This window comes from Danio rerio, chromosome 12, assembly GCF_049306965.1.
Source record: "Danio rerio strain Tuebingen ecotype United States chromosome 12, GRCz12tu, whole genome shotgun sequence".
Lineage (NCBI taxonomy): Eukaryota > Metazoa > Chordata > Actinopteri > Cypriniformes > Danionidae > Danio > Danio rerio.
Window position 1 is genome coordinate 46,013,268 of NC_133187.1, and position 19,847 is coordinate 46,033,114.

Consider the following 19,847-nt stretch of genomic DNA (forward strand, 5'->3'; position numbering starts at 1 on the left):
GTCTTATTTATAGTTCTAAGCCGATGGGACAGGGTATGAGGAAATAAAGCTTGGTTAATGCAAAAGAGAGGGTAAAAGGTGCGGGAATGTAAGAGCAGACAGTGTTGATAGTTGAATTTTCAACAATGTTGCAACTTTGTGCGAGAGCGGGAGGGGAAGAAAACAGCAGCACCAGAAAGAAGGACACTGGACCTACACTTTTAAGTGCGCTTTCACACCTACACTTTTGGATATGTAATAGGCATACGGCTATATGAAGAGAGAATTATGAGTATGGCGGGAAGTTTCGCCAGTCTCCGGATGCACTCATAAATGAGTGATGATCTCCCGGTAATCTCGCGTCTCCCTCCCGGTCCTCAAATAGGCTACGTCGCGAACCCTTCTCACCCCTCCCCACCGCATCTCTCCTCAGACATGTCGCGCGCGCGCGCGCGCACCCTGTCAATCACCACCAAACCACCACCCCCCTGACAGCTTAGCGGGATGCTGCAAAATAAACCCTGACACTTTGACCAATGTGAGGAGAGTTTCCTCGCACGTGACTTGTTTTAGCTCTTTTGGTCTGATTAGAAACTTTGCAGTGTGAAAGAGAACCGCACCAAGAGCAAAGAGCAACAATGTAATAATTGTAATCTTTGTTTCGGAACAACTGAATCCATTCACAGGTGTGAAAGCACCCTAAGACTTTTATTAGACCTGGGTCTAGTGGACCCGAACACCTTATATGTAATGTAAATATGTGGGGGGAGGTACATTATGCGGTCTTTGAAAATTTGTTGAGATTTATGTTCCCCACAGAAAATAAGCCAAAGCCAATAAATTTCAGGTTGAAAAAATTATTCATTGTTTAATTTTTCTTTTGAAAAAAATAAAAAAATAAAATGAAAGCGTGTCTCACAGACCCGAACACCATACAAGGGTTAAAGTAATGATTTATCACCGGTATCAAAATAACCCCAAACGATAACCAACCCTAACTATCTCTTCAAGAAATCATCAAATCGCAGGTTGTTCATACAAGCACATGAAAATGCATTGAATAAATGTGTTCAATCATCAGAGATGGTGGATGAAGGCCCACCGATGAGAACATTTACAACTCATTTTACAGCGGATTTGCTTCTCTGACACTTGCGCAATGAACATTACATGAAATGAAATCAAAAAGCCTTTGTTATGAGTCCAACTTGCATTTTGTTCCTGGTGAAACGACGGCCAAAGTTACCAATTTAGCCTGAGGCTCAAAACTCTCTGATGAATGCTATCAGCTCAATCCCAAATACATAAAACCAGTTCACCAAACATCTTTCATTGCCTTCTTTTGCTTTGCATCCATTGTTTTTCTCCCTTCGGGCTTCAGCATCCGTTTGGACAAAGCATTCGGAAGGTTTACCTTTCAAACAGCCTCACATCTGCTAAAAGTATAGCAGGAATATGATATATGAAAATAATCCCGCTCTGAGAGCCAGTCACAAGCATCTGGGAATACTTTATTTACTGATTCATTTGAACAGCATATAAGACACTGCAGTTCTGTCTCTACCGCTCATCTGGTGTCTAATAAATACTGAATTAAATTAAAATCCCCTTAAAAAGCCTGAGAAACAGAAGAACGGGGGTGTTTAGGAGCAGAACACCTGCTTGAAACATCTCAGAATGAATTATTCAGCAAAAAGTGACAATTCAGTCATCATTTAATAACCTTATGTTCACTCTTTAGTGAAATCTGTTTATATGTTTCTGTACTTTTATTAGGTTTCAATAAAGTGTAATGTATAGGTATACTATAAATATAACTGCATAAATACACAATAGGTTTAAAAATACACGCACACATATAAAGTATATGCATCTTATGTTATTATTTTACCATAAATTATAATAGTAAAAACTGAAGTCATTGCGTTTGGGAAAAGAGATGAGGTTCTCAAGGTGAATGCGTACCTTGGCTTTAAGGGTCAAACAACAAAAAATAAGGTCAATGATCTTGGTGTGACTCTGGAGTCAGATCTGAGTTTCAACAGTCATCTCAAAGCAGTTAGTAAATCAGCATACTATTATCTCAAAAACATAGCAGGAATCAGATGCTTTGTTTCTAGTAAAGACTTAGAGAAACTTGTTTATGCTTTTATCAGCAGCAGGGTGGATTACTGTAATGGTCTCCTCACTGGCCTTCCCAAAAAGACAGTTAGACAGTTGCAGCTCATCCAGAACGCTGCGGCCAGGATTCTGACCAGAAGCAGGAAATCAGAGCACATCACACCTGTCCTCAGGTCTCTACACTGGCTGCCAGTTACATTCAGAATAGATTTTAAAGTATTACTACTGGTCTATAAATCACTAAATGGCCTAGGACCTCAATACATTACAGATATGCTCACTGAATACAAACCCAACAGATCACTCAGATCTTTAGGATCATATAAACTAGAAGTTCCAAGAGTTCAGTCAAAGCAGGGTGAATCAGCTTATAGCCACTACGCCCCTCACTGCTGGAATCAGCTTCCAGAAATGATCAGATGTGCACCAACATTAGGCATGTTCAAATCAAGACTGAAAACACATCTGTTTAGCTGTGCCTTTACTGAATGAGCACTGTGCTGCGTCTGACAGATTGCACTACTTTTTTTTCGTTTTCTTTTTCATTCTTTTATAACCTATTTTAACACATTTTAAATTGTTTTTATCTGTTTTTAATCATTTTTATTGTCAACATTTTATGTCCTAAACTTGTCTATTTTATTCCTGTTTATGTAAAGCACTTTGAATTGCCACTGTGTATGAAATGTGCTATGTAAATAAACTTGCCTTGCCTTGCCTAGTAATACCTGCATAACAATATTGATTTCACTATGAATCACACTATGAACAGCAGCTAGGCTAATTATTTTCTTTGTACTTAATTTTCTACCTGGGCATACTCATCCTAAGGCCTCCAGAGACTGTGCAGCGCCATTGATGTGATCCAATACAAGTAATTTTTCTAAGTTAAATGCCAGTAAAACTAAAGCCCTTCTACTTGGCTCTAAGGGCTCTATTTTGACGGTCCATGAGCAAAACGTAAAGCGCAGGGCACAAACGCATTCAGAGTGTTTCATAATCCATATTTTCTAATTTAAGGACTAGAAAATCTGCTTTGCGCTGTGGCGCATGGTCTAAAAGGGTTGAGTTTATTTTCTTGATGAGTTATAGGTGTGTTTTGAGAATAAACCAATCAGAGTCTCATCTCCTATTCCCTTTAAGAGCCAGCTGCATTGTGCCATAAGCGCATTTGCTATTTACATGGCGTAAAGTAAGTTCACTTTCGCTTTAGCTCTCGTGGATAGGGAAACCTTTACACACAGACATCCATTAGCCTATAAATAATTAATTTAGTTTGTTTAAGTGCAAATATTTGTTTTTAAAACTATTTCTAAATTCAGTTCTAATTTCCAGCAAACGAATAAATGAACAATAATAACGAAGTGTGGTCAAAATACTGAGTTATTTCCAAATACACCTGCTATGCCCCATATGGTCTAAAACTTGACAGGTGGACAAATCTAAGCTTGTTTTTAATAAAACAAATATAAATATGGATATAATTGTAGCCAAGTGAAAAATAGCTGGTAATGACGCCTCCCTGCCACTAGAGGCTTATTGGTGCGTTTATACGGAGTCGTTGTGACAGGAGAAGAAGTGCCCTCCTGAGAGTTTAGCTACGGTAATCTGTTGTCTTTTGAGCCTGCAAGATAGGTACTGTAACAGTTTTATTTAGAGGAAAAAGAGGAAGTCCTCGCTGCAGTTTTGAGAGCAGCTATTTCTCTTCATGTTTGACTGGTGATCGGTGGGATTTTGCATGCTTTCGGGTGCAGAAATATTCACGTGGTGAGACTGTGTAATCTCCAGCAACGAAGATTGAGCAGGGGAGAGCGAGTACACGCGAGTGCGCACGTGATCGGAGGCTTTGTGGATCATTCAGAGTGCGGTTCAACATTCAACAGAGGATACATAAGCCACTATCGTTGTTTATTTAGGATTATTTAGGTTTATTTAGATTTATTTAGTGCTATTAATCTTTATTAGTGACACAAGCAAAATCACTTTTGTTTTATTTACTTACCTGTGTGGACATTATTACTGTAAATTAAAAGGAGGAGATATTTAAGTAGTCATTTTAAAACATTGTTTGGTCTGAGCTAACCTATTGTAAATATTGTAATTCTTTCATTATTGTCCACAGAACATTTTACATTTCTTGTTTTTGCCCACTGTTGGAAATCTGCAACTTTAATGCCACATTTTTTCTATTTAAACGTGGTCACAAATAAAGAACCCTTTGTTTATAGATGACTAAGGATGCTTGATTTATTTAATTAGGAAGAGCAGTATCCCGGCCACATCTATTTGGTACCAGGAGTGGGGTTAATTTCCTCAGCAGGTTTCCATTTGTGGGTAGTATAATTAGTGTATATAAAAATATAGATAAATAAATAATAATAAAATACATAAATATGAAGTCTAAGTTTTGTTAGTTAAGTGAGGAAAATAAACAACGGTAGTGGTGAAGAAGAGTCACGCTTCAGAGACTGTGTAGAGAGCTGTGTGCGACATCCGGACGACAGGGAGGACGAGGAGTCAGTGACTGGACCTGCTGGATTGAGGAGGCTTTAGAGGACTGTGTTTTGTTTCAAACTTCTAGAGACTTGTGGACTGAGAAATCGTGCTATGGAGGCAGAAGCACCTAATGTAAGTGTGAGTGGAGAGGAAGCCTGGGAAGAAGGCGGAGCCACTGATAGAGAGGAGGACAGTGGGAGACCCTCTTTTGCAGCTCAGGTCACAAATTCAGGAGCTGGGAAAAAGACATGATCAGGTGATGTCAACATTAGCTACTCTGAACAATACTAATACTAGATCTTACGTCTATATACCTAGAGAACGACAAATTATTCCTTATTGTGGGGATTCTAGTAAAGACAGTCAGACCATTGACGAATTTATTGAAGAACTGGAGCGTGTAATTAGAGTTAGGGGGTTGAGTGACGAGGATCCAGAAGATTTTATCTTGTCACACCTGAGGGGATCAGCCCTAGATGAGGTAAAACTCTGCATGGGGGGGGAGGATGTAAGCCCTCAGGATCTGTTTACTTACTTGAGGGATGCATTTCGGGAAAAGCGGACTATTCCGCAGCTGTTGCATGCCTTCTATGCTAAAATACAGTTAGAGGGGGAGGATATTAGAGAGTATTCTCATTCTTTGTCGACAATGTTAAATGCAGCAATCAGGCAGTCACCAAGTGCTGTGCCTGATACACAGCTAGCGCTGAGAGATCAATTTGTGGAGGGGATCAGGGACCCCATGCTCCGGCGTAAGTTGCGTAAACTAGTGAGGGACCGGCCTCGTGTAACATTGTTTGAAGTGAGAGAAGAAGCCCTCTTGTGGTGCGTGGAAGAACGGCCACGTGGAACAAATGTTGCAAAAAGTCGTTACTTGCGGGGTCGTAATGCTGAGGAGGGTGTTGAATGCACCCATGGTTCGGCCATGGTTGCATCATCGTCTTCTGGTGATTTAAATGCAGTTTTGCAAGATGTTGTGAAAGTTGTTGCCCAACAGGGAAAGGCAATCAGTGAGTTAACTGACGCAGTCCGTGGTCTTACCACCCAAAGAGCCACTGTTGGCTTTGACAGGCCCCAGAGAGATAGAGTTACGCCCAGATACACTAAAGATGGTCAGCCTATTTGTTTAAAGTGTGAGGGAGTAGGACATTTAGCCCGCCAGTGCACAGCACCACGCAAGTCGGTAGGCCAGGTAGCGATTCCTGCAGAAACACACGTGACAGGAAACGTCAACCCTCCATTGTGCAGAGCCGAGCAATGAGAGGGGTAGCTCATGGCTCAGTCAGTGATACTCTGACCAAAGAACGATTCTTAGAGCGGGCACTGGGTCCATGCCCTGAAGTGGAAATTACTATAGGGGGAATACCTGTCAGGTGTCTTTTAGACACGGGTAGTAATGTCAGTACACTCACTGAAAGTTTTTTTAGGAAACACTTGCATGGGGAGGATAGAGACATGCACAGCACCTCCAAGTGGTTACGCATTACCGCTGCTAATATATTGCCTTTGCCATATTTAGGATATGTAGAGTTGGATATCCAGGTGATGGGTGTAACCATACCGGGCTGTGGATTTTTGATTGTCCGAGACCATCTGGAGGAAGAATCTGATCTTTCACCTCCAGGTATTCTTGGAATGAATATTGCACAGCGATGCAGACAGCTAATCTTAGTTGAATTTGATAATGCGCTAAACGGAGCATTAAACTCAGATTGGCGGTATGCATTGAGTAAAGTTCAGGAAGCGACATCTGAAGGGTCGAAATCCACGGTTCGAATAGCTGGAAAGTTAAAAACGCATGTACCTGCAGGCTCTGTTACAACAGTACAAGTTCGAGTACATAAAGAGTTGCCTAAGACTAATGGGGTGGTCATATTTGAACTGGGGAAGATGTCATTGCCGGGGGGTTTAGTTCTCTTGCCTACGATAGTGCCTGCTAAGCGAGTGTTTCCTGTACAGGTCTTAAATCTGGGTTCTTAGGACCTGTGGCTGCCGCCAAAGGCGAGGGTGGGGGTTTTATCCCAAGGCCGTCAGGTGGAAAGTGATCCCTGCAGTGTTGCTTTTTAACGTATTTCCCAAGACCATGAGGTAGTAACAGTTAGCTTGAGGTCAATGACACAGACACATGGAGACTTACAGGGTCCTTTAGATAAGGTGCGAATGGGGGGAACTCCAGAGCAACAGGCTGAATTGCAAGCATTGTTGAACCAGTATGCCGATGTGTTTGCAGTAGGTGACGAAGATCTCGGGTATACTGATCGCGTAAAGCATGACATCCCGGTAACTGATGATGTGCCCGTCTCCCAACCCTACCGACGTATTCCACCTAACCAGTTCGAAGAAGTTAAGGAGCACATTTCTGGACTGCTCAGGAAAGGAGTCATTCGGGAAAGTTCCAGCTCGTATGCGTCACCAGTAGTCTTAGTGAGGAAGGCTGATGGAAGCCTACGGCTATGTGTAGACTACCGTAAGCTGAATCTTAAGACCCGGCGCGATGCGTTTCCCTTGCCAAGAATTGATGAAAGCCTGGATGCACTGTGCAAAGCTCAAGTGTTTTCTACCATTGACTTGGCAAGTGGCTATCATCAGGTGGCCGTTCATGAAAAGGACCAACATAAGACCGCCTTTGTCACACCATTTGGTTTATTCGAGTATTCACGGATGCCCTTTGGCCTCTGTAATGCACCAGCAACGTTCCAGAGACTTATGCAGGCTGTAATGGGTGATTTGGTGTTCCAAATAGTTCTTGTTTATCTGGATGACTTGCTGGTCTATTCAAGCACGTTCAAAACTCATCTGGTTAATTTAGAAGTGGTACTCCGCCGCCTGAGGGAGTCTGGATTAAAAATAAAAGTGGAAAAATGCCATTTTCTACAAACAGAGGTGAGGTTTCTTGGACACCAGATATCAGCTCATGGTGTTGGTCCTGATCCTGACAAGGTCAGTGCGGAAGAGAAGTGGCCAGTGCCAAAGACAGCAAAGGAACTGCAGTCTTTTTTGGGGTTCTGTAGTTACTATCGGCGATTTATTGCAGGTTTTGCTAAGGTGGCCGGGCCTCTGCATGATGTCGTGAATGAATTCACCAAAAAGAGAAGTGGGGTTCAGAGTGATCAGTCCTTTCAGGCTGCTTGGACGTCAGAATGCCAAAAAGCCTTTGAACGTCTTAAGACAGAGTTGACCTGTGCTCCGGTGCTAGGATATGCCGACTTTTCACTTCCATTCGTATTAGAGACAGATGCAAGTAGCTGGGGTTTGGGCGCTGTCTTATACCAGTATCAGGGTGGGAAGAAGAAGGTAATAGCTTACGCTAGTAGGAGGCTGAGAGGTGCTGAACGCAATGATCGTAATTACAGTAGTCTGAAGTTGGAGCTTTTAGCCTTAAAGTGGGCTGTAGTGGAGAAATTTAGGGGCTATCTGCTGGGTTCCTGGTTTATGGTGCTTACAGACAACAAGCCATTATGCCACCTCAACACGGCTAGGTTGGGGGCGGTGGAACAGAGATGGGTAGCCCAGTTGGCTGTGTTCAATTTTGAAGTTCGCTACCGACCAGGACGGTGTAATACAGCAGCGGATGCTTTGTCCAGGAGAGCAGGGTTGGAGGAAGAGGAGGAGCCATCTGAAGATGCCGAATTTGATCACTGTGTGGCCATCTGCAATGGGGTACATTGTGGTACCACTGTAGAACCAGACCTTGGCACAGCTGGACCAGTCTTGGGAAGCACTCTGGAAGAGGAAGTTTGGCCAAATTCTGACTTTGGAAACACCCCAACATTACCGGGGTATACTAGGGAACAGCTCTGTCAATTTCAGGATGCCGACCCCTTCCTAAAACTTGTTAAGCAGTTTTGGCGTTGTCAAAAGAAACCTTCCTCCCAAGAGAGACGAGGGCTACCCCGGCAAGTGAGATCATTACTTAAGCAATGGGATAAATTCAAGGAAGATAGAGGACTGTTGTATCGAGTGGTTGACGATGCTTTTCTGGGAGAGTGTCAACAACTGGTTCTTCCTTCTTTCTTAATTGAACCAGTGCTGCAGAGCGTTCACGAGCAAATGGGGCACCAAGGGACTGAAAGAACGCTGAGTTTACTTCGACCAAGGTGCTACTGAGCAGGAATGTATGAAGCCGTAGAGACATGGGTGAAGTACTGTCAACGGTGTGTGCTTGCTAGAATGCCACAGCCTAAAATTCGACCATCTTGGACACCTTTCTTGGCTTCTAGACCATTGGAAGTGGTGGCTGTTGATTTTACTACACTCGAGCCAGCTTCTGATGGTCGGGAAAACGTTCTAGTGATCACCGATGTCTTTACTAAATTCAGCCAAGCATTCCCAACCAGGGACCAAAAAGCTGATACCACAGCCAAAGTTCTTCTAAAGGAGTGGTTTCTTAAATACGGGGTTCCAGAGAGACTACACTCTGACCAGGGGAGAAACTTTGAGAGTGCAGTTATAGGTGAACTTTGCAAATTGTATGGGGTTCGGAAATCAAGGACCACCCCATATCATCCGCAAGGAAATCCCCAGTGTGAGCAATTTAATCGCACCTTGCATGACTTGTTACGCTCGTTGCCACCTGAGAAGAAAAGGAGATGGCCTGAGCATCTGTCAGAGCTGGTATATGTTTACAATGTAACACCACACTCTTCAACAGGATACTCCCCATTTTATATGCTGTTCGGGACACAACCACACCTTCCGATTGATGTGTTGTTGGGGCAGGAGCCTGACGAAGGCACACAATCAAGTTGGTTGTCAATACACAGAGAACGACTCCAAGAAGCCCATCTGAGAGCAAAGGAGTACGCAAAGAAGAGAGCGGAGGAACGAGCTGCTAGACATGAGAGCAATGTCTATTGCCCTGAAGTTGAAGTTGGACAAAAGGTGTACTTAAGACACGCCCTATGGGAAGACATAAAATCCAGGATGCATGGGCACCGGATGTTTATATCGTGAGAGATGTTCAAGGAACTACGCACGTAGTAGAACCTGAGGGAGGGGGAGAGCAAAAGAGGATACATCGGTGTCACCTTCGACCTTGTCCATCACAGCTTCCAGTACCAAAGCCACGTAGCAAGGTACCTCCAATGAAGAAAAGGGTGGGTCAACGTGATGAGGAGATTCAGTTGCCACCAGATGTTGAGTGCGTAGTGGTGGAAGAGACATGGCCAGCCTTGGAAGAACCGACAGCAATGTTAATGAAAGACATTGAGGAGCGTAGTTCACAGGTGGAAGATTTAGAGGAATCAAGGTTGAATGAACTTGAAAATGAGGAAATCCTTGTGTCTGAGAATTGTGGTGTCGATATCCTACCTCCGAATCCCAGTCCAATGACAACTAGTGAATATCCAGTTCCTGCTCCTAGGACTCGTTCACTTCCTTCAGTGGAGCAGAAAGTACCTCCACCAGTGCCGCGACGTTCTCAAAGATCAACTGCCGGTCAACATAATAATCCTTACAATTTGCCTAGGTCAGCTTGCAATGCAGTATCGTTTAGCCCTGACATTCTGTCTCAGGTTTTAGCAGGCATAGTGATGTACACATCTGAAAAACTGAAAGGTGCTGTAGATACTTAGTAAGAAGTCCCCGAGGACGTTGACTTGGGGCAGGGGAGAGTGTAGCCAAGTGAAAAATAGCTGGTAATGATGCCTCCCTGCCACTAGAGGCTTATTGGTGCGTTTATACAGAGTCGTTGTGAAAGGAGAAGAAGTGCCCTCCTGAGATTTTAGCTACGGTAATCTGTTGTCTTTTGAGCCTGCAAGATAGTTACTTTAACAGTTTTATTTAGAGGAAAAAGAGGAAGTCCTCGCTGCAGTTTTGAGAGCAGCTATTTCTCTTCATGTTTGACTGGTGATCGGTGGGATTTTGCATGCTTTCGGGTGCAGAAATATTCACGTGGTGAGACTGTGTAATCTCCAGCAACGAAGATTGAGCAGGGGAGAGCGAGTACACGCGAGTGCGCACGTGATCGGAGGCTTTGTGGATCATTCAGAGTGCAGTTCAACATTCAACAGAGGATACATAAGCCACTATCGTTGTTTATTTAGGATTATTTAGGTTTATTTAGATTTATTTAGTGCTATTAATCTTTATTAGTGACACAAGCAAAATCACTTTTGTTTTATTTACTTACCTGTGTGGACATTATTACTGTAAATTAAAAGGAGGAGATATTTAAGTAGTCATTTTAAAAGATTGTTTGGTCTGAGCTAACCTATTGTAAATATTGTAATTCTTTCATTATTGTCCACAGAACATTTTACATTTCTTGTTTTTGCCCACTGTTGGAAATCTGCAACTTTAATGCCAACATTTTTTCTATTTAAACGTGGTCACAAATAAAGAACCCTTTGTTTATAGATGACTGAGGATGCTTGATTTATTTAATTAGGAAGAGCAGTATCCCGGCCACATAATAAATAATACTGCTAATAATAATAACATTATACAAAAGCAAATTGAATGAACTGAAAAAGCCTCCCGAGATGAAGGATTCAAGGTAGTGGTTTTTAAATTCATGTAGGCTAGACAATAATATGTTTTGTAATATTTTAATTCTTTATATTTATATCCTATACATATCCTTATTATATTCCATATATATTCTTAATATTTTAATTCTTTTTCATAGGTAAAGATATTTGCATATTGCTCTACATCTTGTGTGTATTAAGCAGCGTGTAAGACAGGCGCACTCTGCGCCAGACTTTAGACCAGGTTTGTTTGTTTGTTTAGACCAGCTCCGAATTGCCTTGCTTGTACCTGTTTGTGCCTGTTGTTGATCATTTCCTGTCTGACTACGCATCTGAATAAAACCTGCTAAATGATCCTGACTCCATCATCACTCGTCCCCCTCCGTGGTTACATATATACAGTATATATCTATATATATTCTTTCATTTTTTTCTTTCATTATATTATGATATCATTTTACAATATATCATTTTTTTATAGTCAAATTGTACAAAATACAAAGTATTCATATATATTCATAATAAATATTCATAACAATTCATAAATGTTACATTGCACTCTTTATTAGGTACACCTGTCCAACTGCTCATTAACGCAAATTTCAAATCAGTCAATCACATGGCAGCAACTCAATGCATTTAGGCATGTAGACATGGTCAAGAAGATCTGCTGCAGGTCAAACCGAGCATTAGAATGGGAAAAAAAGGGGATTTAAGTGACTTTGAATGTGACATGGCTGATGGTGCCAGACAGGCTGCCACTCCAAAATTGGACAATAGAAGATTGCCTGGTCTGATTAGACTTGAGTTCTGCTGCAACACTGGTGGGGGGTCTGAATTTGGCATCAACAACATGAAAGCATAGATCCATCCTGCCTTTTATCAATGGATCAGCCTGCTGCTGGTGGTGTAATGGTGTGGGGGATATTTTCATGGCACATCTTGGGCCCATTAGTATCAATTGAGCATCGTGTCAATGCCACAGCCTACCACAGTTCATCCCTTTATGACCACATTGTACCCATCTTCTGATGGCTACTTCCAGCAGGATAACGCAGCATGTCATAAAGCACGAATTATCTCAGACTGGTTTCTTGAACATGACAATGAGTTCACTGTACTCAAATGGCCTCCACAGTCACCAGATTCAATTCAATAGAGCACCTTTGGTATGTGGGGGAACGGGAGATTCACATCATGGATGTGCAGCCGACAAATCTGCAGCAACTGTGTGATGCTATTATGTCAATATAGAGCAAAATCTCTGAGGAATATTTCCAGTACCTTGTTGAATCTATGCCACGAAGGATTAACGCAGTTCTGAGGGCAAAAGGAGGTCCAACCCGGTGCAAATAAGGTGTACCTAATAAAGTGGCCAGCAAGTGTATATGCATGCATAAAAATAATATCTAACCCTATCAAACAGATCTTTATTTCTCTTCAACACACACAGAATATATATATACACCACACACATATATATGTGTGTATGTGTGTGTGTGTGTGTGTGTGTGTGTGTGTGTGTGTGTGTGTGTATAGTGCTCAGTTGGTGTTTCTGTGTGGAGTTTATTCAAGAAAATGATTGAATGAATGAATGAATATGTATGTATATATATATATATATATATATATATATATATATATATATATATATATATATATATATATATATATATATATATATATAAATATATATATATACGTTTCACGTTACGTTCTCTTCTCTCTCTCTCTCTCTCTTGTTGTGGATCCTGTCCGGTTTCGGGTGTGCAACCATTGGTCAAGTGAGCTGTCAATCACCATAGTCACTCAATCAGCGCGCCAAAAAGGAGCCTGTCTAATATGGATTGTCGGCCAGCCTGTTCACTTGTTTGCTTCGCTAGGTTTTGTTTGCAATTGCTGTGTTCTAGTTTTCTCTTTATTGAGAGATTGATTTATTACATAAACTTGTGCCGCTCAGTTTACTGTCTAGTGAGAATTTGAACGATCTTTCTGAGAATTGGATTATCTGAGATCTTGTTTTGCTAACGGCTAACAGTGTGTACTTTGCGAGAATCCTAGTAATTTGAGCAGCCTAGGATAATTATGTATTAGTTAGTTAATAAAGGCATTGCCACAGGTGTAATTATGTTTGAAAGTTATAAAGTTTAGTTAAGCTACGTGTTGAAGATTACACTTTTGTTTCTGCATTTTTCTTTGATCAGTCAGTTTAGTGGGTTGGAGTTTAGTTGGATCGTTTTGTTATATTTATTTATTTGTTTTGGCAACACTCCTGTTTTCTTTATTTAATTCGATTATTTAAACATTATATTGTACCTAACATTTCCTATTCATTGTTTGACATTATTTACTAAATACTAAATTTTTGGGTCACTTAACAAACGGTTGTGTCTTTTCCTCATTCATCCGGCATCTGTAGACTCACTGATTGTAACTTTTCATCCATTTAATTATTTAACAACTTAAACACGTAACAATATATACACACACACATTGTATGTATATATATATATATATATATATATATATATATATATATATATATATATATATATATATACATACAATTTTCTCATATACACACACACACACGCATGCACACACACGCACGCGCACACACACGCATGCACGCACACACATATTTAAAAAAAAAAATTTTTATCTTGGAAGGCGATTTTTTCCCAGCACTAATATATCTAACAAAGTAAGACCCTACTGTCCTAATGAAATAATTAAAAATCAAGGCATGATCATATTTTATTCTGGTAAAATAAGCATAATCTACAGGTCTTTGCCTTTTATATAAACCACTTCTAATACCAAATGATCAACTAGAAGTCAAGTTTTTATTTTCTGTTCCTACAACTTAGATGGGCAACAAGACTTGTCAGGTAGTGTATATGCATATATATATATATATGCATATATATATATATATATATATATATATATATATATATATATATATATATATATATATATATATATATTAGGGGTGTCACGATTTCGATTTTTAATAGAAATCGATCAAAATTTATGCTCAATTTCTATTATCAAATCAAAAAATAGAATCGTCGATGCTGCCACGCCCCCATGTCACATCAGCTTGGCTTGCCAAGCGAGAAAAAACAGGCTTGTTGAAGTGCTTGTTAAACTGCAGATACAGGAGACCCGTCGAGAGAACTTAAATCCTCTCCTCTTTCAATGAAGTCGCCGGTGTGGAAGCATTTTGGATTTCCAGTGAGTTATGTTGACAACGTTCGTGTTGTCGACAAAAAAAAACAAAACACAGTTTTGCAAGCGCTGCTATGTACGTATTACGTACGGTTCGTCCGATAGACAACACCGGCATCGCGATCCTCCGCCCGCCCCCGTTGCAAATCCGCTCGCGAAAAGTACACACTCAGGCCCTGATTACACCGTCTTTGTTTTTAAATGGCATTTTAGAACGACAACGATTTGGGGTCTACAGTGGTGATTTCTGTAGTGTCTGCAGTGGTGGTTTATGTGGTGGACACAACACAAGAAACATTATAGGTGAAATATGTGAGATTTCTCTCAAATCCCCCCAGAAGTTTAAACATTAGTCTTTCTGGGCATTATCAAAACATTAACAGCAGTCTAGGGAGTGGCTACTGTGGAAGGCAGACTGAGCCAGAGGGTGTTTGGAAGTTTTTACATTAGAAGGCCAAAGTATGGAAATACAAATGATAGGGCTGTGCAATTAATCGAAAATCCGATTTCGATTTTGGCCTCTAACGATTATGAAAAATTTATTAATCGAGATAAACGATTATTTCATTATTTACCGCCCCCTTTCCAGTTGTAAACATTTGTTGCTCTTAAAAGCGCGGACTAAACCGCATGCTCCTGTGTGTGTGAGTGTGTGTGTGTACGGTCAGAAGCATGCGGTAAGCATTCGGTGTCATTCACACACTGTGATGAGCAGACCATCTAAAGTCATCTTAATGTGAGCGCTTTAATGGTCAAATAGGTGTCAAAACGCTGTGTTTAGTGATTATTCATATTAACCCTCATTTATGTAATAAACAAACTAGTTGAGGATCAAAAGAAACTTGAAAGCGAAACCATTAAAGTGAAAGCCCACTATTCCTGCTGCCGCCTGTTTCGATCATTATTAATTAAATAAGAAAAGGAGAAAATCCCTCTGTGCTCTTGACTGAAGGACTTTTGTAGCTAAAGTGTTTTTCTTGCCGTGAAGATGCTTAAAGCACTGTTTGTTTCATACTTTTATTCTATTGTATTTATTTCTCTTTCCTTTGCAGGGAGGACAATAACTGTATACAGTTCAAGTCAGAATTATTAGCTCTCCTGAATATTAGCAACCCTTTTCCTCCCCATTCATTCATTTTCTTGTCGGCTTAAGCCTGATTTATACTTCTGCGTCAAGTGACCGACGTAACCCACGGCGCAGGCAACGCGCGTGGCTGTGCATTTATACTTCTGCGCGCTGTCTCTGTCGGTCTGCATTAACACTTCCGAAACGCTAGTGGGCAGTGAGGTGTTAATGTTCCTCTGTGTCGAGTTTCTTCGCTGTTGGTTTGCTTTTCCTGAACACTTCCGGGATGTACAAGTGGCTCAAACTCGCTCATTTTGAAGCAGGAATCGGCGGACGTGCAACAACTTTAACCATGAGGTAAACACAAAACAAAACTTTCCATCCGGAGCTCCTTCACGGGACTCCACACTTGTAAACAATTGCTCGCGCCATTCGCGCGGCTCTCGGTCCTGCCCAGACTCGTCAGCGCTACCAAGCCGACCAATCACAGAGCTTACGCTACGCGTCGTTGCGACGTGTAGTTACATTTTTTGAGAGGTGCACGTCAGTGACGGCGATGGCCACGGCGAAGGGCTATGCGTCAGCGCCGTAGCATACGCTGGTGTTTGACGCAGAAGTATAAATCAGCCTTTAGTCCCTTTATTAATCCGGGGTCACCACAGCGGAATGAACCGCCAACTTATCCAGCAAGTTTTTACGCAGCGGATGCCCTTCTAGCTGCAACCCATCTTTGGGAAACTCCCCATTTCTGTTTAATGGAAAGAATTTTTTTTCAACACATTTCTAAACATAATAATTTTAATAACTCATTTCTAATAACTGATTTCTTTTATCTTTGCTATAATGACAGCACATAATATTTGACTAGATATTTTTCAAAATGCAAGCATTCAAATTCAAAGTGCGATTCAAAGGCATAATTAGGGTAATAAGGCAAGTCATTGGATAACAGTAGTTTCTTCTGCACACAATAAAAAAATATATATATTGCCTAAAGGGGCTAATAATATCGACCTTAAATTGGGTTTCAAAATATTTAAACCTGCATTTATTCTAGCCGAAATAAAACAAATAAGACTTTTCCAGAAGAAAAAATATAGGAAATACTGTTAAAATTCCTTGCTCTGTTAAACATCATTTGGGAAATATTTATAAAAAAAAGTTCTCAGGAGCGCTAATAATTTTGACTTCAACAGTAATCGTTTTGAATAATCGTGATTACAATTATGAGCAAAATAATCGTGATTATGATTTTTACCAAAATCGAGCAGCCCTAACAAAAGACAGACTAAAAAAAAGAAACATTGGTGGTGTTTTTCTAAGTTAAAGGAATTTAATAGTGTGTTTGGGTTTTAATCAAGACAGAGTTTATTCATTCATTCATTTTCTTTTCAGATTAGTCCCTCTATTAATCTGGGGTTGCCACAGTGGAATGAACCGCCAACTTATCCAGCATATGTTTTACGCAGCGGATGCCCTTCCAGCTGCAACCCATCTCAGGGAACAAGACAGTCTTGTTTTGTTTATTCTTGACAGCTGGAATTCTTGTAAGCTTAACATTCTTACCATGCATGCCAGCTTTTTACGGTCAAGTAAAGAACTTGTGCTGTGCCACAAAACAAGCCTAGTCATTCTTATTGAGAGATTGGATCATATTGAGACTCTCTAAATTCAGCTATAAAGGTTTCTTTTTAAATATAGTTTCCATTCTTAAACAGCCTTTTAGTTAATATTTCTTAGAAAAGCAACTCTTGTTTCTTACTGAGAAACTTCTGAAGCTGAATTAAATGTATGCATTTTTAAAGCTCTTCATGAAACCATCAATGTCAATTAGGAAACTTTCAAATGGCAATTTTAGGTGTTTAGATATAATTCAATATTTACCTATTGTTGTTTGTGCTCTGGCTGTTAAAGAAAAACAGATGGTTACATTCAGAAACAGCACATTTATATTTCTTTTGTCAAATTATATTGATAATCACATTGATAATAAAACAAAAGTGCTTACATTGAGCCAGGAGTGATAGGAACAACAGCAGATGCGATGAAATCAGAAACATGATGATGCAGTCAGAAATAAATCCAAAATATAAAAGGTCTTATCCTGTAATCAGAAAGATTTTAATAATAGTTATAATAATAATAATTCATTCATTCATTTTCCTTCGGCTTAGTCCCTCATCATCAGTGGTCGTCACAGCGGATTGAACTGTCAACTTATCCAGCATATGTTTTGCACAGCCGATGCCCTTCCAGCTGCAACACAGTACCAGGAAATATCCATACACTCTCACATTCACACACATACACTACGGCCAATTTAGTTTATTCCATTCCCCTATAGCGCATGTGTTTGAACTGTGGGGGAAACCGGAGCACCCAGACGAAACCCACGCCAACACAAGGAGAATGTCAACTCCACACAGAAATGCCAACTGACCCAACTGGGACTCAAACCAGCAATCTTGCTGTGACAGTGATAAACACTGAGCAACTGTGTCGCCAGTAATAATAATAATAATAATAATAATAATAATAATAATAATAATAACAATAATAATAACAATAATAATAATAATAATAATAATAATTATTATTATTATTATTATTATTATTATTATTAAAAAATTATAGGAAACCATTCACAACAAACGATTGTCCTGGGAATTTTTTTTTTGTTGAATAAATATTTCCCGAATGATGTTTAACAGAGCAAGGAATTTTTAAACAGCTTTTATTCTAGCCAAAATAAAACCATAAGACTTTCTCCAGAAGATGTTTTAGGAAATGCTGTAAACATTTCCTTACTATGTATTATATAAATAAAAAACACTTAAAAAAAAATAAAAAAATCACAGGAGGACTAATATAGTTCTGCCTTCAACTGTGTATGTGTATGTGTGTGTGTGTATATATATATATATATATATATATATATATATATATATATATATATATATATATATATATATATATATATATATATATATATATATATATATAATAACAATAATAACATATTAGTCATTAAATAGTTGAGGGTCAGCAATACAACAATATTCTAAATGATTAGAAAGATGATAAGGCATCTTTAACTACTTTCACTATTTCTAAATCTAGGCTTCCACATTAGGTAAAAATTATTGTTTCAGAATTTTATCAATAAATAACTGAAATTGATTAAGCAACATGTATTACTGTTTTATTAAAAACAAAATGTTACCTGATTGGCTCAGTTGTTTTTGTATACCATTTATTACAACAATGCTATAATTCAATCCATGACACAAGAAAGGAGAAGGTGGGAGAATATTGCATGTGGAGTGATATATTCGTCTTAACCTTTTTCTCAACTGCTCTTTCACCTGCTGTAGTTTAAGAGGAATTTTCACTGATTTTTATGTCCCAGCACAACATCTACTGGAGCAATAGAGAATATGTCTTGTTGGATCACTGCCAAAATAAACAAATCAAGAACAATGCAATCTCAAATCAACTAAACTGCAGTTTTTACTTCCTAAAAACTTTCTCACGCAAATGAAAAATACTAAAAGCTTCAGTACCTTCAGTGTATCCAAATGAAACCATAATCCAGCACAATGTTATGACCACAGTTCTGTTTGCTGAGTGATTTATACTGACTCATCATCTATCACACACCCCGACAGAGCAGTTTGCAAAGAATAGCAACAGCGACGTTGTATTGTGGTACTGCCTTTTTGTTTTTTTACTGTATGAGATAATTACTCTAATAGCAAAGAATGAACAGAATGAATATCAGAACAAATGGGAAAAAAATAGATCTGTTTTTCTGGAAAGAATACAGATTGCCATTTATTTTCTGAAAAAAAAATTGGATTTACAATTTTTATTTTTTTAGTGCAAACAATTTATGTGGGCAGAATTTAAACAAATAAAGTAAATGTAGTAATGTTCAACTAAATTTGTTTGTTTAAATTCAGGTCATCTACATTTTTTGAAACCCTTTAACTTAAAAAGAATTTGTAAACCCATTAAACCATTTCATTTCAATATAAACCATGTCCCACACTAACATGCTTTTGCTTAAAATTGCACATTTTTCTCACTGTTTCAGCCTTCCATCCACAATGAGACGGCGTTTTTAGGAAATAAAAAGGTATCTTTTTGAAAACAGTTAAAAGTGGATCAAGTGGAGTTCTCATGTTGATTGTGGAATGTGAAAATGGAGGCTTTTGAAAATAATGATGCATACAATAATCATAAGTCAACCTTTTTCCACTGTAAAGAATCTTTGGTGCAATGTAAATGTTGCGTAAAGGTTATAGAGTTCATTATGAAAACATCAATGCCAATAAAGATCCTTCAATTTTTAGGCTGTATGAAACACACTGCATTCTCTTAGTGTGTACAAAACTGTCAATACATTTAACATTGTCAGCAAATATTTCTTTAAGTGCCTGGTATTATAGTAAGTATTTTCTTTTGTGTTCAGTGTAACG

At 39.3% G+C, this 19,847-nt stretch overlaps 1 protein-coding gene across 1 annotated transcript in view; it reads right to left on the minus strand.

Annotated features, from left to right (window-relative positions):
• LOC141376872 (sushi, nidogen and EGF-like domain-containing protein 1) overlaps positions 1 to 19,005 on the minus strand; it is a 33,241-nt gene extending 14,236 nt beyond the window's left edge. The window contains exons 1-3 of the mRNA XM_073918897.1: positions 18,930 to 19,005; positions 17,375 to 17,470; positions 17,251 to 17,271 (exon numbers count right to left, since the gene is read on the minus strand). Of these exons, the coding sequence (XP_073774998.1) occupies positions 17,251 to 17,271; positions 17,375 to 17,426 (73 nt within the window). The 5' untranslated portion in view covers positions 17,427 to 17,470; positions 18,930 to 19,005. The remainder of the gene's footprint in view (positions 1 to 17,250; positions 17,272 to 17,374; positions 17,471 to 18,929) is intronic.
• Between the last annotated feature and the right edge of the window lie 842 nt (positions 19,006 to 19,847).